Source organism: Etheostoma spectabile, unplaced genomic scaffold (assembly GCF_008692095.1).
Source record: "Etheostoma spectabile isolate EspeVRDwgs_2016 unplaced genomic scaffold, UIUC_Espe_1.0 scaffold403, whole genome shotgun sequence".
Taxonomy (NCBI): domain Eukaryota; kingdom Metazoa; phylum Chordata; class Actinopteri; order Perciformes; family Percidae; genus Etheostoma; species Etheostoma spectabile.
Window position 1 is genome coordinate 253,982 of NW_022605603.1, and position 20,204 is coordinate 274,185.

Here is a 20,204-nt window from a genome sequence, read left to right on the forward strand (position 1 = left end):
AATTCATCTTTGGATGCAGCTGAACCAGGAGATTCTGCTCGGTCTTCAAAAAGCCAGGTGATACACAAATCAATCTCCAAATCCTCATCTGAATATACTGACCCAGGTGATGTGGATCGGCATCTTACTTCTAATACAGTGGGTGCACTAACGGTGTACTGGGGTAGCGGAGAATCAGGAGACAAACATCTAAGATCAGAGTCAGACACCCCTGATTGACGGGATTCTGCTCTGTCCTCGAAATCAAACATCTGTGAAATAAAAAGATCGTCTTCTATTGCCGAACCTTCAGATTCAGGTGACCTTGACCTGTATGCATTAAACTCTGGATAGGTTTCTAGAAAAGTCATGTCTGCAAGCAGTTAGAAGGGGACTCAGGCGAAGTATTCTGTATTTACTCAGAGGCTAAGGACTCAGGAGAAGATCGGTCGTCCATGACCATGGACAAGATACTCATCCTCACAAACAACGGACAACATTGATTCGGTGAAGAGGACCTTAATCCATGTGTATTGGACATCTCTTGAGTGCCTGGTGTAAAGTCGGGGATGGGTAGTTGGTCGAAAGAGGTCTGAATTCATCTTTGGAGGCAGCTGAACCAGGAGATTCTGTCCGGTCTCCAAAAGCCAGGGGATACACAAATCAGTCTCCAAATCCTGATCGAATATCCTGACCCAGGTGATGTGGATCTGCATTATCTACTTCTATCTAGTGGGTGCACTAATGGTGTACTGGGTAGCGGAGAGTCCGGAGACAAACATCTAAGATCAGAGTCAGACACCCTGATTGACGGGATTCTGTCTCTTCCTCGAATCAAACATCTGTGAAATAAAAGATCGTCTTCTACTGCCGAACCTTGGATTCAGGTGACCTTGACCTGTACGCATTAAACTCAGGATAGGTTTCTAGCAAGCCGTCTGAAGTCAGGTACAGGGGAATCAGGAGAAAGTCTCGATTACTCAGAGATGCAAGGACTAGGAGAAGATCGGTCGTCCATGAAAGATGACTCATATCCTCATCAAAATCGGACAACATGATTCAGGTGACAAAGACCTTGAATCCACATGTGATAAGACATCTTGTAGTGCCTGTGTAAAGTCAGGAATGGGTGAGTCTGGTGAAAGAGGTCTGAATTCATCTTTGGAGGCAGCTGAACCAGGAGATTCTGCTCGGTCCTCAAAAAGCCAGGGGATACACAAATCAGTCTCCAAATCCTGATCTGAATATCCTGACCCAGGTGATGTGGATCTGCATCTTACTTCTAATATAGTGGGTGCACTAATGGTGTACTGGGGTAGCGGAGAGTCCGGAGACAAACATCTACGATCAGAGTCAGACACCCCTGATTGACGGGATTCTGCTCTTTCCTCGAAATCAAACATCTGTGAAATAAAAAGATCGTCTTCTACTGCCGAACCTTCGGATTCAGGTGACCTTGACCTGTACGCATTAAACTCAGGATAGGTTTCTAGCAAAGCCTGTCTGAAGTCAGGTACAGGGGAATCAGGAGAAAGTCTTCTGTATTTACTCAGAGATGCTAAGGACTCAGGAGAAGATCGGTCGTCCATGAAAGATGACTCAATATCCTCATCAAAATCGGACAACATTGATTCAGGTGACAAAGACCTTGAATCCACATGTGATATAGACGACTCTTGTAGTGCCTGTGTAAAGTCAGGAATGGGTGAGTCTGGTGAAAGAGGTCTGAATTCATCTTTGGAGGCAGCTGAACCAGGAGATTCTGCTCGGTCCTCAAAAAGCCAGGGGATACACAAATCAGTCTCCAAATCCTGATCTGAATATCCTGACCCAGGTGATGTGGATCTGCATCTTACTTCTAATATAGTGGGTGCACTAATGGTGTACTGGGGTAGCGGAGAGTCCGGAGACAAACATCTACGATCAGAGTCAGACACCCCTGATTGACGGGATTCTGCTCTTTCCTCGAAATCAAACATCTGTGAAATAAAAAGATCGTCTTCTACTGCCGAACCTTCGGATTCAGGTGACCTTGACCTGTACGAATAAACTAGGATAGGTCTAGCAAAGCCTGTCGAAGTCAGGTACAGGGAATCAGGAGAAAGTCTCTGTATTTACTCAGAGATGTAAGGAATCAGGAGAAGATCGGTCGTCCATGAAAGATGACTCAATATCCTCATCAAAATCGGAAACATTGTCAGGTGACAAAGACTGAATCCACATGTGATTAGATGACTCTTGTAGTGCCGTGTAAAGTCAGGAATGGGTGAGTCTGGTGAAAGAGGTCTGAATTCATCTTGGAGGCAGCTGAACCAGGAGATTCTGCTCGGTCCTCAAAAAGCCAGGGGATACACAAATCAGTCTCACACTCGATCTGAATATCTGACCCAGGTGATGGGATCTGCATCTACTTTAATATAGTGGGTGCACTAATGGTGTACGGGTAGCGGAGAGTCCGGAGACAAACATTACGATCAGAGTCAGACACCCCTGACTGACGGGATTCTGCTTTCCTCGAATCAAACATTGTGAAATAAAAAGATGTCTTCTACTGCCGAACCTTCGGATTCAGTGACCTTGACCTGCAAGCATTAAACTCAGGATAGGTTTCTAGCAAAGCCTGTCTGAAGTCAGGTACAGGGGAATCAGGAGAAATCTTCTGTATTTACTAGATGCTAAGGACTCAGGAGAAGATCGGTCGTCCATGAAAGATGACTCAATATCTATCAAAATCGGACAACATTGATCAGGTGACAAAGACCTTGAATCCACATGTGATATAGACGATCTTGTAGTGCCTGTGTAAAGTCAGGAATGGGTGAGTCTGGTGAAAGAGGTCTGAATTCATCTTTGGAGGCAGTGAACCAGGAGATTTCGCTCGGTCCTCAAAAAGCCAGGGGATAACAAAATCAGTCTCAAATCCTGATCTGATATATCCTGCCCAGGTTGTGGATCTGATCTTATTCTAATATAGTGGGTGCACTAATGGTGTACTGGGGGTCGGAGAGTCCGGAGACAAACATCTACGATCAGAGTCAGACACCCCTGCTGACGGGATTCTGCTCTTTCCTCGAATCAAACATCTGTGAAATAAAAAGATCGTCTTCTACTGCCGAACCTTCGGATTCAGGGGACCTGACCTGCAAGCATTAAACTCAGGATAGTTTCTAGCAAAGCCTGTCTGAAGTCAGGTACAGGGGAATCAGGAGAAAGTCTTCGTATTTACTATCAGAGTGCAAGGACTCAGGAGAAGATCGGTCGTCCATGAAAGATGACTCAATATCCTCATCAAAATCGGACAAAATGATTAGGTGACAAAGACCTTGAATCCACATGTGATATAGACGACCTTGTATGCCTGTGTAAAGCAGGAATGGGTGAGTCTGGTGAAAGAGGTCGAATTCATCTTTGGAGGCAGCTGAACCAGGAGATTCTGCTCGGTCCTCAAAAGCCAGGGGATACACAAATCAGTCTCCAAATCCTGATCTGAATATGCTGACCAGGTGAGTGGATCTGCATCTTACTTCTAAATTAGTGGGTGCACTATGGTGTACTGGGGTAGCGGGAGTCCGGAGACAAACATCTACGATCAGAGTCAGCACCCCGCATGACGGGATTCTGCTCTTTCCTCGAATCAAACATCGTGAAATAAAAAGATCTGTCTTCTACTGGCGAACCTTCGGATTCAGGTGACCTTGACCTGCAAGCATTAAACTCAGGATAGGTTTCTAGCAAAGCCTGTCTGAAGTCAGGTACAGGGAATCAGGAGAAGTCTTTGTATTACTCAGAGATGCTAAGGACTCAGGGAAGATCGGTCGTCCATGAAAGATGACTCATATCCTCATCAAAACGGACAACATTGATTCAGGTGACAAAGACCTTGAATCCCCATGTGATATAGACGACTCTTGTAGTGCCTGTGTAAAGTCAGGAATGGGGTGAGGCTGCGAAAGAGGTCTGAATTCTTTGGATGCAGTGAACCAGGAGATTTGCTCGGTCCTCAAAAAGCCAGGGGTACACAAATCAGTTCCAAATCCTGATCTGAAATCCTGACCCAGGTGATGTGGATCTGCATCTTACTTCTAATATAGTGGGTGCACTAATGGTGTACTGGGGTAGCGGAGAGTCCGGAGACAAACATCTACGATCAGAGTCAGACACCCCTGACTGACGGGATTCTGCTCTTTCCTCGAAATCAAACATCTGTGAAATAAAAAGATCGTCTTCTACTGCCGAACCTTCGGATTCAGGTGACCTTGACCTGCAAGCATTAAACTCAGGATAGGTTTCTAGCAAAGCCTGTCTGAAGTCAGTACAGGGGAATCAGGAGAAAGTCTTCTGTATTTACTCAGAGATGCCAAGGACTCAGGAGAAGATCGGTCGTCCATGAAAGATGACTCAATATCCTCATCAAAATCGGACAACATTGATTCAGGTGACAAAGACCTTGAATCCACATGTGATATAGACGACTCTTGTAGTGCCTGTGTAAAGTCAGGAATGGGTGAGTCTGGTGAAAGAGGTCTGAATTCATCTTTGGAGCAGTCAACCAGGAGATTCTGCTCGGTCCTCAAAAAGCAGGGGATACCACAACAGTCTCCAAATCCTGATCTGAATATCCTGACCCAGGTGATGTGGTCTGCATCTTACTTCTAATACATAGTGGGTGCACTATGGTGTACTGGGGTAGCGGAGAGTCGGAGACAAACATCTAGATCAGAGTCAGACACCCCTGATTGACGGGATTCTGCTCTTTCCTCGTAATCAAACATCTGTGAAATAAAAGAGATCGTCTTCTACGCGAACCTTCGGTTCAGGTGACTCGACCTGTACGCATTAAATCAGATAGGTGTTTCTAGCAAAGCCTGTCTGAAGTCAGGGACAGGGGAATCAGGAGCAAGTTTCTGTATTTACTCAGAGATGCTAAGGATCAGGAGAAGAATGACGGCTCGTGCCCACTGACAGATGACTTAATATTCTCATTAAAAATCGGACAACAGGATTCAGGTGGAAAAAGACCTTGAATCCACATGTGAAATAGTGACGCTTGGTAGTTCGCTGTTGTAAAGGTTCAGTTTTTTTAATGGGTGGTCTGGGAAAGAGGTCTTGAATTCATTCTTTGGATGGCAGCGAACCAGGGATTCTGCTTCTTGGTCCTTCAAATAAGCAAGGGCTACACCAACACAGTCTCCAAATCCTCATCTGAATATACTGACCCAGGTGATGTAGATCTGCATCTTACTTCTAATATAGTGGGTGCACTAATGGTGTACTGGGGTAGCGGTGAGTCAGGAGACAAACATCTAAGATCAGATTCAGACACCCCTGATTGACGGGATTCCGCTCTTTCCTCGAAATCAAACATCTGAGACAAGAGTGGAACAAACTCTGCATCTGATGCGACTGATTCCGGTGATAATGACCTGTAAATGTTAACATCAGCATAAAGAACTGGCAAAGCCGGTCTGAAGTCAAGTATGGGCGAATCAGGTGAGAGTCTTCTGTATTTACTGAGTGATGCTAAAGACTCAGGAGATGAAGGTCGGCCCTCCAATAACATCGGGAAAGATAATTCCATTTCTACTTCCCAATCTGATGCCACTGACTCTGGTGAGGAGGATCTATATTCCATGTATGTGTTTAAGGACTCCTGTCTAAACTCCTGAATAGGTGAGTCTGGTGAAAGAGCTCTAAATTCATTCAGAGAGCCAGTAGATTCAGGAGAGGGTGATCTGAAATGGGATATTAACATCAGTGATGCAGGTGAAAAAGGCTTATACTCTGATTCAGAATCGGGTGAAAAAGGTCTCTCTTCAACCTCTAGTTCCAAGGACTCTGGAGAATCTGGTCTGTCTTTAGTATCAGATGGGGACTTAATCAAAGTTGCATACTCAACATCTGATGTAACAGATTCAGGGGATGTTGACCTAAACCCGACGGAAAATGGATAACAGCTGTCCACTCTTGCTATGAATTGAGGTACAGGTGAATCTGCTGACAGGGCCTGGTGCTCGTCTCCAGATGCCACTGAACCAGGTGATGGAGGTCGATGATCATCTAATAAACATGCCCCATCTTCATTCTCTAGCTCTGAATAACAAACTGACTCAGGTGATGTAGACATGTATTCAGCAGATGAAAAAGTTGAAGGCTGCAGTATAGCCTGTCTGAATTCTGTTATAGGTGAATCAGGTGAAAGTCCCCTGAAATCATTTTCAGAGTCTGGTGTGAAGGATCTCTCTTGCACCTCAATGAATGACATGTCTAGAAAATCCATTTCATTGTCTGACATTACAGCTAAAGGTAATGAGGACCTTATTCCTGAAACAAACATGCCTGATTCTATATGTGGAAGAGAAGTATCTGGCGATAAAGTCCTTTCGATCCTACCTGATTCTGGTAAGAGTGGCCTCAATGTACCTGTGTTCTCATATTCAAACACTTCATCTCTGCTTTCAAAGGCTTTTCCTACATAATGGGGGTCATGTAGTTGACACATCAGCTGGTTCGCCCTAAATGTTTCACCAGCTGATTGCTGTTCTTCAAACATGGAAACAACTGATTCAGTTATCAGTGCCTGAGGTGAAAAAGACCTGTTTCCTGGCACTGCACTCTCTTCTTTCTCCATCTGTGTTTTCATTGCTGGTGGAGCATCTGCATCAGATGAATCCATGTCCAATTTCACACCACCCTCTAACTCTCCCTCTTTTACACTGGAATCTTTCAAATCATATTCAATTATTTTCCCAGCACAATCAAAAGCCCTGGTTTCATTGTAAAATGTCTCCCCAACATAGTGAGGATCATATATTTGAGAAATTAACTTCCAATGTTCAGCACCATGAACAGGTTTACATACTGGTACCCTTTTTGCCTTTAGAGGTAAGGTCTGACTACCCATTGATCTTTCTGGGTTCTCCAATACTTGTGATCCTGGTGAGTCAGGTCTCAGCTCGCAAATACTTCCGTCTACACTTGATTGGGTACATTCAACACTTGAAACCACTGAATTAGGAGAGGATGATCTATGAGCTTTAAGGGGAACTGATTCAGTCAGACCTTTTTGGAAATCTGATATTGGCGAGTCACCTCTGTAGTCATTTCCAGAACCTACTGAATCAGGTGAGGATGGTCTCATTTCAAAGGACAGATGTGACAGAGTGCCATAGTCTAAATTTGAACAAACTGAAACCGGGGATGAGGATGTTTCCAGGGTTGTCCAAGGAGAACATTCTGAAGAACCATGTCCAAACCGAACGGGTGACTCAGGAGAAAGAGCTGATATGGGTCTATATCCTGCTTCAGAATCCGGTAAAGGTGATCTTTGGTAATTTTCGGATTGCACAGCAGCAGCTCCAACTTTTACGTCTGACTTTGTTTGATAAGAATCTCTCCTTGTTCCAGCAAACTGAAACACTCCTGTTTTACTCATGAAGGTTTCCCCTACATACTGTGGATCACGAATTTGAGAGATGAGCTTCCAAAGTTCTGCATTATATGATAAACTGTAGACTGGCAATGGTAAAGGTGAATGATGCTGAGGTACAGAAATTGAAGTCTCTCCAGGCAATTGCTGATTTTCAGGGACATTTGTTTTAAATGAAAATGGTAGATCATCAACAGGTTCATAATCAGTTTTGATTGATTTCTTAGATTCTTTCTTTCTAAGATGTTTTTTCTTCCCACTTACAGTTATTTCCTGCATTGATTTTCCTTCATCCAACAACTCATGAGATATACCTTCTGTAAATTTAGTTGACGAGACGTCAACTCCTGCTGGTGGTGTGACTATGTTTTGGTCAGAAAGAGGTACAACTGACTGTATCTTGGGAGCTTCAGTTTCATTACGTTTTATAGGACTTTCTTCAGATTTTGACAAAAGAATAAAGGTTGGATATTTTTCCAGATCAACTATTATGTTTGTTTTTGTCTCAAACTGCTTTCCAGCACATGCTTCTTCCACAGCAATTTCATCTTGTGTGAGTTTATTTGTTATGTCTTTATCCAAAGGTGGGTCAGATACAGGATTAGGCCTATAATCACTTACAGAACCGCATGAATCAGGAGATAAAGGCCTATTCTCAAAATAAGATAGCAATGGCATGGCATAATACTCTGTATCTGACAACACAGATTCTGGTGATGATGAATGATCATTTATAGTAACAGCATGATGCACGTATGGCATGTATTGTGGTACGGGAGAATCTGGGGACAGACACTCATTGATTGTTACTGATTCAGGAGATGATGCTCTGATGTCTAACTGTGGTGAGGGTTGTCTTACCTCAATATCAGACACAGATATAACATCCCAATCATCATCAACTTCAGATACTGATTCCACTGGTGGTTTGTTCTCTGTATCCCACGCTATCTCTGCTAATTCAATTGATCCAGGGGCAGGCGATCTATGTCCAACGGCAGGGGAAACAGATTCTGAATTATCTCCAGCTGCACTGGATCTCTCCCCTATCATTACAGTAGCAGAATCAGGTATAAGTGAATCAGGTACCAATTCTTTACATTCGTTTTCAGATGCTACGGATTCTGGCGATAATGGCCTGTCTTCAGACCACTTTGATAACAATTGTGCTGTTTCCAGTTCCAAATGTGATGACTCTGACTCAGGCAATGATGGTCTACGTTGAGAAGTAAAGGACTCTGAGATTGGTCTAAATTCTGGGATAGGGGAGTCTGGTGGAAGCCGAGAGTGTGCAGTGATGCTGGCTTGAGGAGATGATGGTCTCATCATCTCAGGTGCTTCTATGTCGAAAGATAATGATTGAGGTGAAATGGTTCTCTCACCACTGTTATCACTGCCTATTGATATCGGCCTCCCAAATGGTCTTTTGTTTGAAACCATCGGTGTTAATGGCCTTTCCTCTGCTTCTGATGTTAACAGCATAGTGTCACCTAGCACACTCATTAAAGGTTGCCTCTGGCCAGAAGCTCCAACATCGTCGGCTTCCCATGGAAAAACAGGAGGCGGTAGAGGAGACAAGGGCCTGAACTGAGGCATTAGAGAATCTGGTGCAAGACAAGTCAGCTCATCTACAGATGACACAGAATCAGGTGATGAGGCCCTACTCTCTGTCAGTAATACCGCTGTATCAGTGACACATTCAAATAAAGACGATCTATCATGAACTAAGCTATGAGGTCCACAAATGGTATCACATGTGGATTCTGGTAAACAGAATCCATAGCTGGATTCTTTAGTCTGGATGCTGCACTCAGCTCCCGGGATTACTTTATCTATCTGCTCAAACGTTGAGTCATGTGACACCTGAATGAAGCCGACTGAGCTTGAGATTTCTGCTTTTTGAGACGTTAAACCTGGAACGGTACTGACATCAGAGGGACCTGCTAATGCCTGAGCGGCCGTGTCGGATTGATTCAAGCCATCAAGGGATTTGACATCCAGGTCACCTGGAATTAAAACTTGGTGAACATCAGTCTCAAGCAAAGACTTTGAAACATCTTCATTAACATTTTTGTGTCTAGCAGCTTCCTCAACCACATCTTTGGCTTGAATTGCATCTTCAGGGGATGCATCCACCACTTTCACTTCCTCATTGCCTGAATCCACCAACTCAACATCATACCCATACAGGACTTTATAGAGTCGACGTGAAACTTCATCAATGTGTCTTCTGCCCATTTTTTCAGCTAGCGTTGATTCAGAGTTTGCATTAGGGGAACTAGAAGAAGGCTCTGAAGTAGGCTGTGTAGGCAGAACCCTTTCTTCACTTGTGGGTTGTTGTGTAAAGCAAATCTTTTCAGAGGCCTCATCGGTTTCCGTAAGCCCCACAGACAGTTCCCTGAAGTCTAGCTCAGCTTGATCACACTCAATCAAGCTCTCTCCAAAATCGGTTATAGACAGCGGTCGGCTCTCGCATACACCGGTTCGAGAGCTATTGGAGGACTCTCGCCAAGGCAATGCTGACGGATAATCGGCACTGTGTTCAGAACAGGTGGTTCGTAGACACTCCAAGCTCCACTCCTCTTCCCCCTCTTCCCTCTCGTATCCAACAGCCCCCTCATCATCACATGGTTCAATAGTGGAGGTAATCTGGGCACCTAATCTGGGTCCCCCTTTGTAGACAGGGTCTATCGCATGGGATCGGAGGTTGTAGGGAGAGGTGAGGTACAGTGTGAAGAAAGGACTTACTTGTTTAAAACTGCCTGTTTGTACCGTGTCTGTCAGTTCCTCATATACTCGTTGGGATGAGCTGTGAAAAAAAAAAACAATATTAAGTCACAGCATGGTTGATCAATAACAAAAACGACTTTTCATTATCAGTGTATTTCTTCATATTGCCATAATCTACAAACTGAATATATTCCACCAAATACCAATTTAAGTCCCACAATGATAAAACGCTAAAGTTAACAGTTAGCCATTTCTCTTGTGGATGCTTGTTTGGTAGCTCATTCAGCAAGCGGAGGAGCAGTGCAACACATGTCTATGCTTGTAGAAAAAAAGGGAAAAAGCTAGAATGCTAATGTGGGTTTGGACACACGAATGAAACTTTCTAGGTAACTTACTATGCTGTCTCCATCTCTTTTTGCAGTTTCTCTTTCTGGACATTCCTAAGAAGGCCTACTGCGGTGGAATCGGTCTCTGGCCGTCCCGTTGTGTCGTGAAGCGATGACAAACTGGAGGACAGGTCCTCCACTGACACCACGGGTACCTCTTGCCCCGAGCCTGGACTCCTACGTGCGGACCCTGTACGCCTGACTGGACTGGGGCTGTCAATGTCTTCATGAAGGGCAGAGAAACCTGACAAAGAATAGAGTGCAGGCCCACATAATGAGTTGATTGTTGGGTATCTGAATGTCATAGGCAAGCAATCTATTACAGCTTTCTACAGCTTCAAGCTAACACAGGCTGGTATACGTACCTTCACTATGATCCAGTGCTATGGTCTGTTCTATTTCTGCATAGGTGTGTGATGATGTGTCGTCCTGAGTGGACTTGAATATCTTGGTTTCAATGAGGTGAACAATGTCCATTCGGTTGATCTTAGTCAGTCTTTTGATCAATGTTGTTTCTTTTATGACAGAAAACAGAAGAAAAAAGGTTAAAAACAATTTTACAATAAGAACAAGCGCCTCTACTTTGTTGAGAAATATCTGTCCCACTTATAACTAACCTGAGGAATGCTTTCCCTCCCTCTCTTGCCAGAGTTTTAAAAGGGCATGGCTTTGGTCTTGCAGTGAGTTGGGGTTGTCAATCCTTATCCGGTTGATCCTCTCCTCACTAAAGTCCAGTTCTCGTGCCAACTCTGTGGAGAAAAAGAAGATATAACAATTGTGATGATGGGAAGACACATTTGAATTGTTAGAAATTATGTTTTTTGAAGGCCTGGCAAAAACGTACAAGACAGCTTCATCGCTTCTACTAGGGTGCGACTCACCTGTCCAACTGAATCCAAGGTGGTCGGCTATAATGGCCAACCGTTGCTCTTTTCGTTCCGCTTCATCCTGTGGATCTACTGCAAATACCACCAGTAAGCCATGAGCGGTCAGAGCCGCAAGATATATACCAAATCAAGTCACATTTATTTATTGTATCCGAAATAACCCTCACTGGCTTTCTTGTTCTTGTAGTACTGACAGTTTGGTTAATTCACGATATCAAATGAAGGAACTATAACCTTGAACAAGTACACAATATGCCTGTACCAATGGTTGTGATAGGTCTTGAATCAACACTATGACAAAGAAACATAAATTCCAATTATCAGAAAATGAATTACATTACATTGGATTGTTTAAACATGTATTACTCTTTAATGTTGGAAATTTGTCACTAAGCTGTTTTCAAAAGTTCCATAAAGCCTTTAAGTCAATCTTGAGATTGTTAGCACACATAGAGGGATAGAGAGACATCATTACAAACACAAACATAGCTCAAACGACACAGCCACATGGTTTCTTCAGCTACAATGGGACTTAACTACACGAGACAGAGAAGCAGCATCTTTACAGCTACAGTGTACTAATGAGGCACAAGAGAATAGTCCCTTAAACTGGGGGGGATACCTTGACTTTGGACTTTATCATCTGGGATTCGCTGCATCTGTGTCTCAACAGGGTTGTCCCACAGTGGTCTAATGGGAAAGACGTCTCCTGAGGGTGGGAACTGCATCTCAGTTTCTCTTTCTATGACTGATGGATCAATGAGACTGCTCTCATCATCCGAGTTGGCGGCGGCAGCCTCTTGTTCTTTCTCTGTCTTTGCCTGTGCCAACCTTGCCACAAGTTTGGCCGCTTCATCGCTTATCTCTTCAAAGAACTCAATGGACTGTTTGCGTGGCTCACTTTTCTCTTTAGTGGGTGTCACCGCGTTAGATGACTGACCGCTTTTGCCTCGGACTGGTAATCTCGACTGGAAGCCTTTAGATTTAGCTGACTCAGCACTCAATGGGCGCTTTTGTTCTTTTTTAGCAGGTGGCCTGGTAGACTCCCCCTCACAGAAGCTCTTGGCTTTGGAAGCTGGTGTCTTGGTTTTGATTTGCACTGAGGGACCTGCATCTGTCTCAGAATTTCTCCTTGAATCTTTTTTTACAGGGACCTTGAGTTTTTTGTCTTGGGTAGATTCTGCATGTTTGACGGTAGAATCAGGCCTGGCCTTTATGGGAATTCTAGATTTAGATTCAGAAGTGAAAGAGGCCTCTTTTTTAAGAGTGGTTGAAGAGGAGGTTGCATGAGATGGAGAGGGAATTGTGGATTTACCCCGACCTTGTGGAGCAGACTTAGGTTGTGTTTTGGGTGGAGTCTTTTTAGCACTACTAGAAGCACTTTGTTTAGACTTGCCTGTTGATTTGGGCGCTTCTATCACTGACTGTGGTTCTTCTGGAGATGAATCAGAGGACTCTTGGCCCTGCTCAGAGTAAACTGATCTAGTGACTGTAGTTTCTGCTGTCTGTACAGTTGTTATCATTTGGTCAGAGGAATTTTTGTCTAAATCTAAGGATCCTTCATTCTCACGTTTGTCTGTTTTATTCTCTAGACCTTCAGGGGATGTCGGATCTTTCTTTGTAGATTTGGCTGAAGCGGAAATGCCCATTTTTGGGATTTTAGATTGGGAGGCATCAGCTTTGGAGGGTGACTGATCACCCTCAGGGGGGGACTGAAGCTGTGAATCACTTGCTTCTTTCGATTTCTTAGTCTCCTCAGTCTTAACCTCTAGTGTTAGATTGAGGCCAACTTCAGGTTCTGCTGCTGATCTACCTTCTTGCCTGGCCTCTTCTAAAAGAGGCTCATCTAAAGGCTGTTCACCTATCTGGAAAAAGGCAAAACCACCCCCCTCTTCCTCATAGCTCCTCTTAGTCATGTCAATAGCACCACTTCGGGTCATCTCAAAGAGTTTCCCTTCTTGGAATAGAAAAGGGTTGGGCTCACTGGTAGGAGTGCTCTCTTCTGTTGGTGTTCTACCAGGTGTTGTGTCTGGAGTTGCTTGCAGAGACTGTCGGTCCACCACCAGATTGAGTATTTTCTGCTCCTCTTCTTTGACACGAGCTGCAAAAGCAGCATCATCCTCCCGCATGGCAGACCATGAGTCAGCGTCTACCCTTGCAGTGACACCTTTTGACTCAGTTCTAGGAGGTTCCAAAGCCTCATCATCCTCCTCTGTGCCATCATATACACAGACCTGAGGTTTTAATATTTCCTTCGTTTGACCTGTGGCAACTGGTACGAGTCCAGCCTCTGTATGCTCCTGTTGATCTCCTTTTACTTCATCTGTTACATTATTACCTTGTTTTACCCTACCAATCTGTGGTCTGCTAACACCTGCCACTTGGCCATCCTTATCATCTCCATTGCTGTCTCTTGACTTCCTTAAGCTCTCTTCTTTTTGCTCATCAGTCCTGTTTTCAGCATTTGATGCTAAAGCAGTTTTTTTGGCGGTACTGTCTTCATCAGCCTTAACAGATGGCGGGGTTCTTGGTTCTGCAGTTTCAAGTTTGGATTTTGAATGATGCTGGTCTGAGACAGAGTGAGGTCCCTCTGAAGTGACAGTGGCTGGTGTTCTTGTTGTGTTCTTGGCCTCATTGCTGTGTGAGCCATCATGCAAACCTGCTGAAAAAGGAGAGGGAGGTTGTACTTTATTATAGGGATCAACAAATAGAGCTAAGTTTGAATCTTCAGCGGGTCTATTAAGCCCACATTCACTCTGCGCAAGCTTCTCACTTGTGGGCGCTATTGTTTCATAGCTGTCATCGCCTATTTTGGCACCTGCTGAGGGAAACAAATCTTTTCTCGAGTTGTTTTTGCTCCTCTCATCTTGTTCCATCTCATCAAATGTTTTTATTTTGGCTGCCATCTTAAACATCTCCTCTTCTGGAGTGATATTTCTCTTAGCTTCATAGCTGTCTGATGTATTCTCTTCTTTTGGGTCTTCAGGGATGACAGCCGGTGTGGATGGAACAGAGAGGAATGTATGATCAAGGGGTTGGGGGTTTACCTCATAACTTACCTCTTCAGAACTAGGAGTATCAGGGGAGAGGGGACTCTTACCCGAACTTGTCATCTGAGATGTCTGCTCACAACTGTCATCATCAGCACTAGCCTCATGGTCTCGAAGCAGCCTACCACGCAAAGCATCGTGGGGGAATTCTGTAGCTCTGGAGGGCTCTGGGTGGCTAGACGATTTACTAGGTGGACATCGATTTGAGGGAAAGCATAGGTTTGTATTTTCCTCTACAGGGCTACTCTCTAAGGAGTCATGAGGGGGGTATTCCTTGGTTGGGCTAGGTTCAATGGAATCTGGGGACTTATGAGAGGAGTTTTCTTCCATGAGAGGACTACCGTCTAGAGAGTCTCTGTGGCTTATTGTCAAGGAGTCATCAGCTAAGGGACTGAGAGCATCGGAGTCTTGTTTTAAAGCCAGCTCTAAACATTCATGATGCTCAGAAGAGGATCTAGTGGATGGAGAACCAACTAAAGGCAACACTAGCTGACGATCAGGGCTTTCATCATCGCTAAGAAAACTTTCTACAGTCTCTGAAATTCTCTTTGTAAGCTTTTGAGGTTTAGTTGGCTTAGACTCGCCCCTCCTAACAGACAGGGACTCACTTGTAGAGTGGTCATCTGCAGCCTCGTTGGAAGAAACAGGAAGAGTCAAATCTGCGGACAGTTGGTCACCAGTGGTCCCTACACCAGAGTCTCCAAACTTTGTGTCTTTACATTCTTTCTTGACTGCTGTGGCAGTTGCTGTCGAAGTTTTACAGGTCTGTTGTCCAGTTTTGGGTGAAAGACACACACTTTCTGGGCTTATGTCTGGAGTGGCAAGACCCTCGTGTTTGTAACTGTCCTCAGAGCTCAGATGAGCAGTTCCATCTCCAGAACTGGCACTTAGTGAGTCTGCCACACCCTCATGTTTTGAGCTGTCAGAGCTATCATCAAGGCCACCATTTCCAAAGTCTACAGTTTCAGTTAGCTCTGAATTAGCAACAGCAACTGATTTGATTTCTTTTGCTCTGTCTGGCTCAGTGGTCTCTTTCTTGCGTGGTTTGGAATCCAAAGATACTTCTCGTTCTTGAGAGACACGTGAGGTTAATGCTTTTGATTTTGACTGGATGGTTTCTGATGTTGTGGGTTTCTCTGAGCTTGGCGTAGTGGATGTTTTGAGCTCGAATAGGCCACACTTTCTCTTTGAAGGGTCCTGACCTGTTTGGAATGCTTGCATCAGCTCTTTAACTGACATTGTCTCTTCAAGTTTTTCTGATCCGGCTTTGGGGGATTTAGGGTGGCCCTGTTTTGGTTTAGGGCTTTCTTTGGTCTTTGGAGAGGGTTTGCTCATAACAGGCAACTGTGAAGGTTTGCTTCCAGTTATCTTTTTGCTCTTTTGCTCTGCCTCTACCTTTTGTTGCAAGGCTTTGACTTTGTCCTTAATTGACCCAATGGGAGTTTCTTCAACCACTGGGGATACAGGTGATGCCGGGGCAGCGGCTGCAGGCACACTCAACAGAGCACCTGACTCTGTCGATTCCTCTGCTCGCCCCTGGTCTTTCTCCTTCTTTCTGACTGGCTTTTTAACATCACCAGCAGCTGTCTTGTCCTGCCCTTTGGTTTGAGTAGATGGTTTCGCACTTTTGCGTAGTACAACATCAGTGAATTTTTCTTGCACAGCTGGCGCTTTTTTAGCTTTTATTTTGGAGCCTACTGGTGCATCCAGGAGGTATTCCTTAAGGTCCCCACTGTCTTTTATTGCTTTAGGTCTGGGGGTTCCTCTGTTAGCTCTACTTTCACGTAAGACAGGTTCTTGCGCTTGTAAAGCTGCCATCTTTTTGGCCTCCTGAATTTCACTGTCTGAGAGGAGAACCCACTCCTCGGCCATTCTAGCTGCTTTTACTGCCTCCTCTGCTGCCTCACCCTCAAACGTGCCACTCCTCAGTATCTCACTGACTTTCTCTAGGTCCTCTTTGACTTTCTCCAAGTCCTTCTCCATTATTTCTAATGGCTCTCCAGACACATCCTCAGTCCCTTTCTCTAGACCACACCTTCCTAAGGAAGGGGATTTCTCTACGGAGTCTGCAGTCAAGATGGCAGTCATTTTGATCAAATCTTGTTTCATCTCTGACACGTCGGACAGGAGGTCTGGCTCTCGAATCAGGTCTGATTTCAGGACAGATGCCGGTGTCTCTTCATCTTCCATATGGAAGAACACGTAAGGAGTAAACAAAATCAAAAATTCAAATGAAAGGAGACAGACATTGGAGAATGTGGTCAGGACAAGATTGGAGCACACTGCAGGGATCATAGGACAACACATTCACAAAGGGTTCTACATTAGGGTATCAGAGGAATCAGGGCTATGCTTTATAATGTCTCTGGGGAACTGTGGTAAAGCAAAGGCTAAATAATACCAATGGAAAAGGATATGAGCAGGAAATAACTTGCTTATACACTCAGCGCACCCACACTCACAAGACAAAACTATGGAATAAAATTAAAGTACATAAAATACGATAATAACTTTGAGTGAAACCAGGAAACCAACACACCAACAAGTACATGGACAAATGGACAACAAAGGAAACAAAGAAACATCAAGACATCTCAAGATTGCTCAGATGTAAGACAAATGTCAATGTGATAACAGGCAAAATGGCATGAAAACAGCTCCGACTGCTAGTTGTGTCAATCAAAGAAAGCCAGTGATCCCAAATAAAATATGATTTGCCATGATTTTCATTCTAGGCAAAGCAAATACTTTACTTTTAAATGATCTAAGGAGAAAGGAGGATCTCTGAAATAGTAATAAAATACATCTTGCAGGGAGGGTCAATATTTAATTCCATTTGCCCTCCAATCAGCGTTATGTTTGAAATGTAACTGAAATGAAAACTGAAAAAGCAAAATTTGTGCAGAAAACCATTAACAAAATGGTATTGTTATGAAACATCAGCACACCAACAAAAGTAGAAATGAACTCTCATTAACAAGACAGTACATAAACACAGGCATACGGACGTACAAGAACACGCATACACATGTATGTAAGGCAAGTTATTTCCATGCAAAGCAAAGGGAATTGCGGATGGAAAGGTGTTGTGAAGATTAAATGGAGTGAGTGGATGGTTCAGGGTACTTTCTACAATTAGAAGATGAAGAAATGCTTGTTAATGTGTCTTCATTCAGTAATGTGGTGAGTTCTTTGTCCATTTACACAACTATGACATCCGGTATCTACATTAAAAACACATGTTACCTAAATACATTTCTCCTGAAAACATATGCATGGAGTTATGATAAGTTACGTGACATCCATGTATGTTTAGTGTGTTTCAAGTATAACATGGGTTGTTTTATCATTAGTTAATTCGAATGCTCATGAACAAGGCAAAGGGAGTAGAAGGGAAAGGACTCGGAGTGGGCGAGGAGGTTGCCTACTTCTTGCTTTAAGTAGAAATTAAAGTAGTAAACTACTTTACCATTACACTAGAGGACTACAACTGGAGGACTACTAATATTCCGTCCTCTAATATCCTGGAACTGGGTGCTTGCACCATCATTAGCACCCAGTTTCAGGAACTTGGAGTGCGAGCACACACATGCACGAGCAACTATTTTTTGGGGAAATTGTACGACCAGAGGTGCTAGTACGGCCTTGGCACAGCATGGCACAAGAGAGGCTGCAGCATGATGAACGCATTATTAGGAAGAGGGTGACACTATCAGCAGCTGGAGGCCTAAGTGTTTCACTGATGACAAATCAAATCATCTCCTCTCATCTCATTCGCAGGCTCCGAGCTATTATTAGTTAACTAACAGCAAGAGATTGTACAACCCCCAAGCTGTTGGGATATATGGTAAGAGTCTCTAATTGAGCTATCCAGTACCGGGGTTTCTGGCTTGCCATTACAAGTTGTATTTTAATGTACATTTAAATCTCTGCTTTGAAAAAAGAATATCATAGTTAAAGAGGCCGAAATCTTGTGATTTTGTAGATGTCTGATTGTTGACTATGCCATGCAAATGTATGCTCTTTGTTCTGACTCGTGTGGTCCGAGAAGTAAAAAATGCCAGCACTTTTATGCCAAAACGTGTAGCCGAATTACACTGAGCTGCGTAAATGCCATTGGGACTGCACAAAATAGAAGGCCATTGTCGAATAAACATCACCACAGGATGAATGCATTTGATATTTATGTATGTGCATGCGTAGATGGCAGTGCTTAACTCTTTCTCCAAATGGCCAATCTCAAATTGTGAAGGGGAAAGAAATTTAGTCGGGCATGAATCAGAAAAAAAAGGAAAGTAAAAAGTGAAGTTAAGCCTCAGGAGAAACATAAAAATTCAAATGGGTTTATGTGACACGACAAAAATACGTGAAGCTTAAAGGACTTTAAAATACTGTATATGGTCTATGACATGACTATGGACTATGCTGTGTCAGTCTGGTTATTCCTTTTGCTTGCTGTTTATCTACATTAAACTTATTACCCATACAATATCAGTGTTCTAGTCATATTAGTTTGACTAATAAAGAAATGCAGTAAGTATTTTAGTACAAGTGATGGAGGAAAATGAAACGGATTAAATGTCTTACATTTCTCTGGCATTCTGTTGGTCTGGAAAAGACAAACATGGAAAATGACAGTTAGTCTCGATTCATCCACTGTGCGTGCCAAATATTCTAAAACTACTTTAGGAAAATAAAACAAACGACACACAAACCGGAAAAGTGAACTACAGAATGATGCATCCCAATCTAACCTACTACGATAAAAAAATATATGTAAAAATCAAGAATCAAAAGATTCGTTTTTGGCCGTTTTTATTCCAACAGGACAGCTGAAGACATGAAGGAGGGGGGGGGGGGGGGTGACATGCAGCAAAAGAGGAGTAAACCTCTATGTATGGGCGTCCGCTCTACCAACTGAGCTATCCGGGCGCCCCTAAACACCATATTTCACTCCATATGCTTTATTTAGTCCTGATGACATGACAGTAGACAGGATAGATCAGCAGAGCTAGTTAGTAGAAGAGCTGGGGGGTGGGGGGGGGGCAAGCGGTGGCTGCTTTTACCTCTTCCTCTTGCTCTTGGTCTGAATCTGACTCCTTTTGGGAGCAAGAAGCAGCGAGAAGCAGGAAGATGTACAGACAGAAAAACAGAAAGATTAAAGGGTGAAAAAAGACAGGGGGAAAATGCATGGTTACTGTAGCAACGAAGACAACCAGTCAGTGGGACGTCAAGGAACGCTAGCGTGGTCTTTAACCCTTGCGTTGTCTTCCCGTCGACCGTGCAACTTTTCTGTTTTCTGGGGTCAAAATTGAAACCTTTTTTTCAACGTTTTGGTCGTCTTTTTCAAAACCTTCGTTGCTTTTCCAAATGATGTTTTTGTCACTTTTTTACTGCGCCTTTTGATGTTTTTGAATGTTTTTCGGACATTTTAGTCACTTTGTTCCATGGTCTTTCATAAATAAAGGCTTTTGGATGCTTTAAAATTTAATAAAAACATCCACATTTGAAGAGAGCAGTGGGCTGATCATTTATTTTACTTGTGGAGAGCGTTGTGTGGAACAATCCGCGGTATTTTTCTGAAAATTTGGTTGAAAGACACTTTTCTGACAAAGATCTTTTTTTCCGAAAATGGGTCAAATTTGACCCGGAGACAACACAAGGGTTAATTTTAGTCAAAATAATTCCTAATTTCAGCTTTTCTAACTCACACATTAGGTATAATTTCCTATAAATGAGGTTTATT

At 43.5% G+C, this 20,204-nt stretch overlaps 1 protein-coding gene across 1 annotated transcript in view; it reads right to left on the reverse strand.

The window, feature by feature from the left end:
- The window catches only part of LOC116686617 (ankyrin-2-like), a 158,017-nt gene that overhangs the window by 15,630 nt on the left and 122,183 nt on the right, over positions 1-20,204 (reverse strand). The window contains 8 exon segments of the mRNA XM_032511638.1: positions 10,154-10,214; positions 10,531-10,765; positions 10,887-11,036; positions 11,139-11,270; positions 11,403-11,480; positions 12,031-16,641; positions 19,046-19,067; positions 19,525-19,557. Of these exon segments, the coding sequence (XP_032367529.1) occupies positions 10,154-10,214; positions 10,531-10,765; positions 10,887-11,036; positions 11,139-11,270; positions 11,403-11,480; positions 12,031-16,641; positions 19,046-19,067; positions 19,525-19,557 (5,322 nt within the window).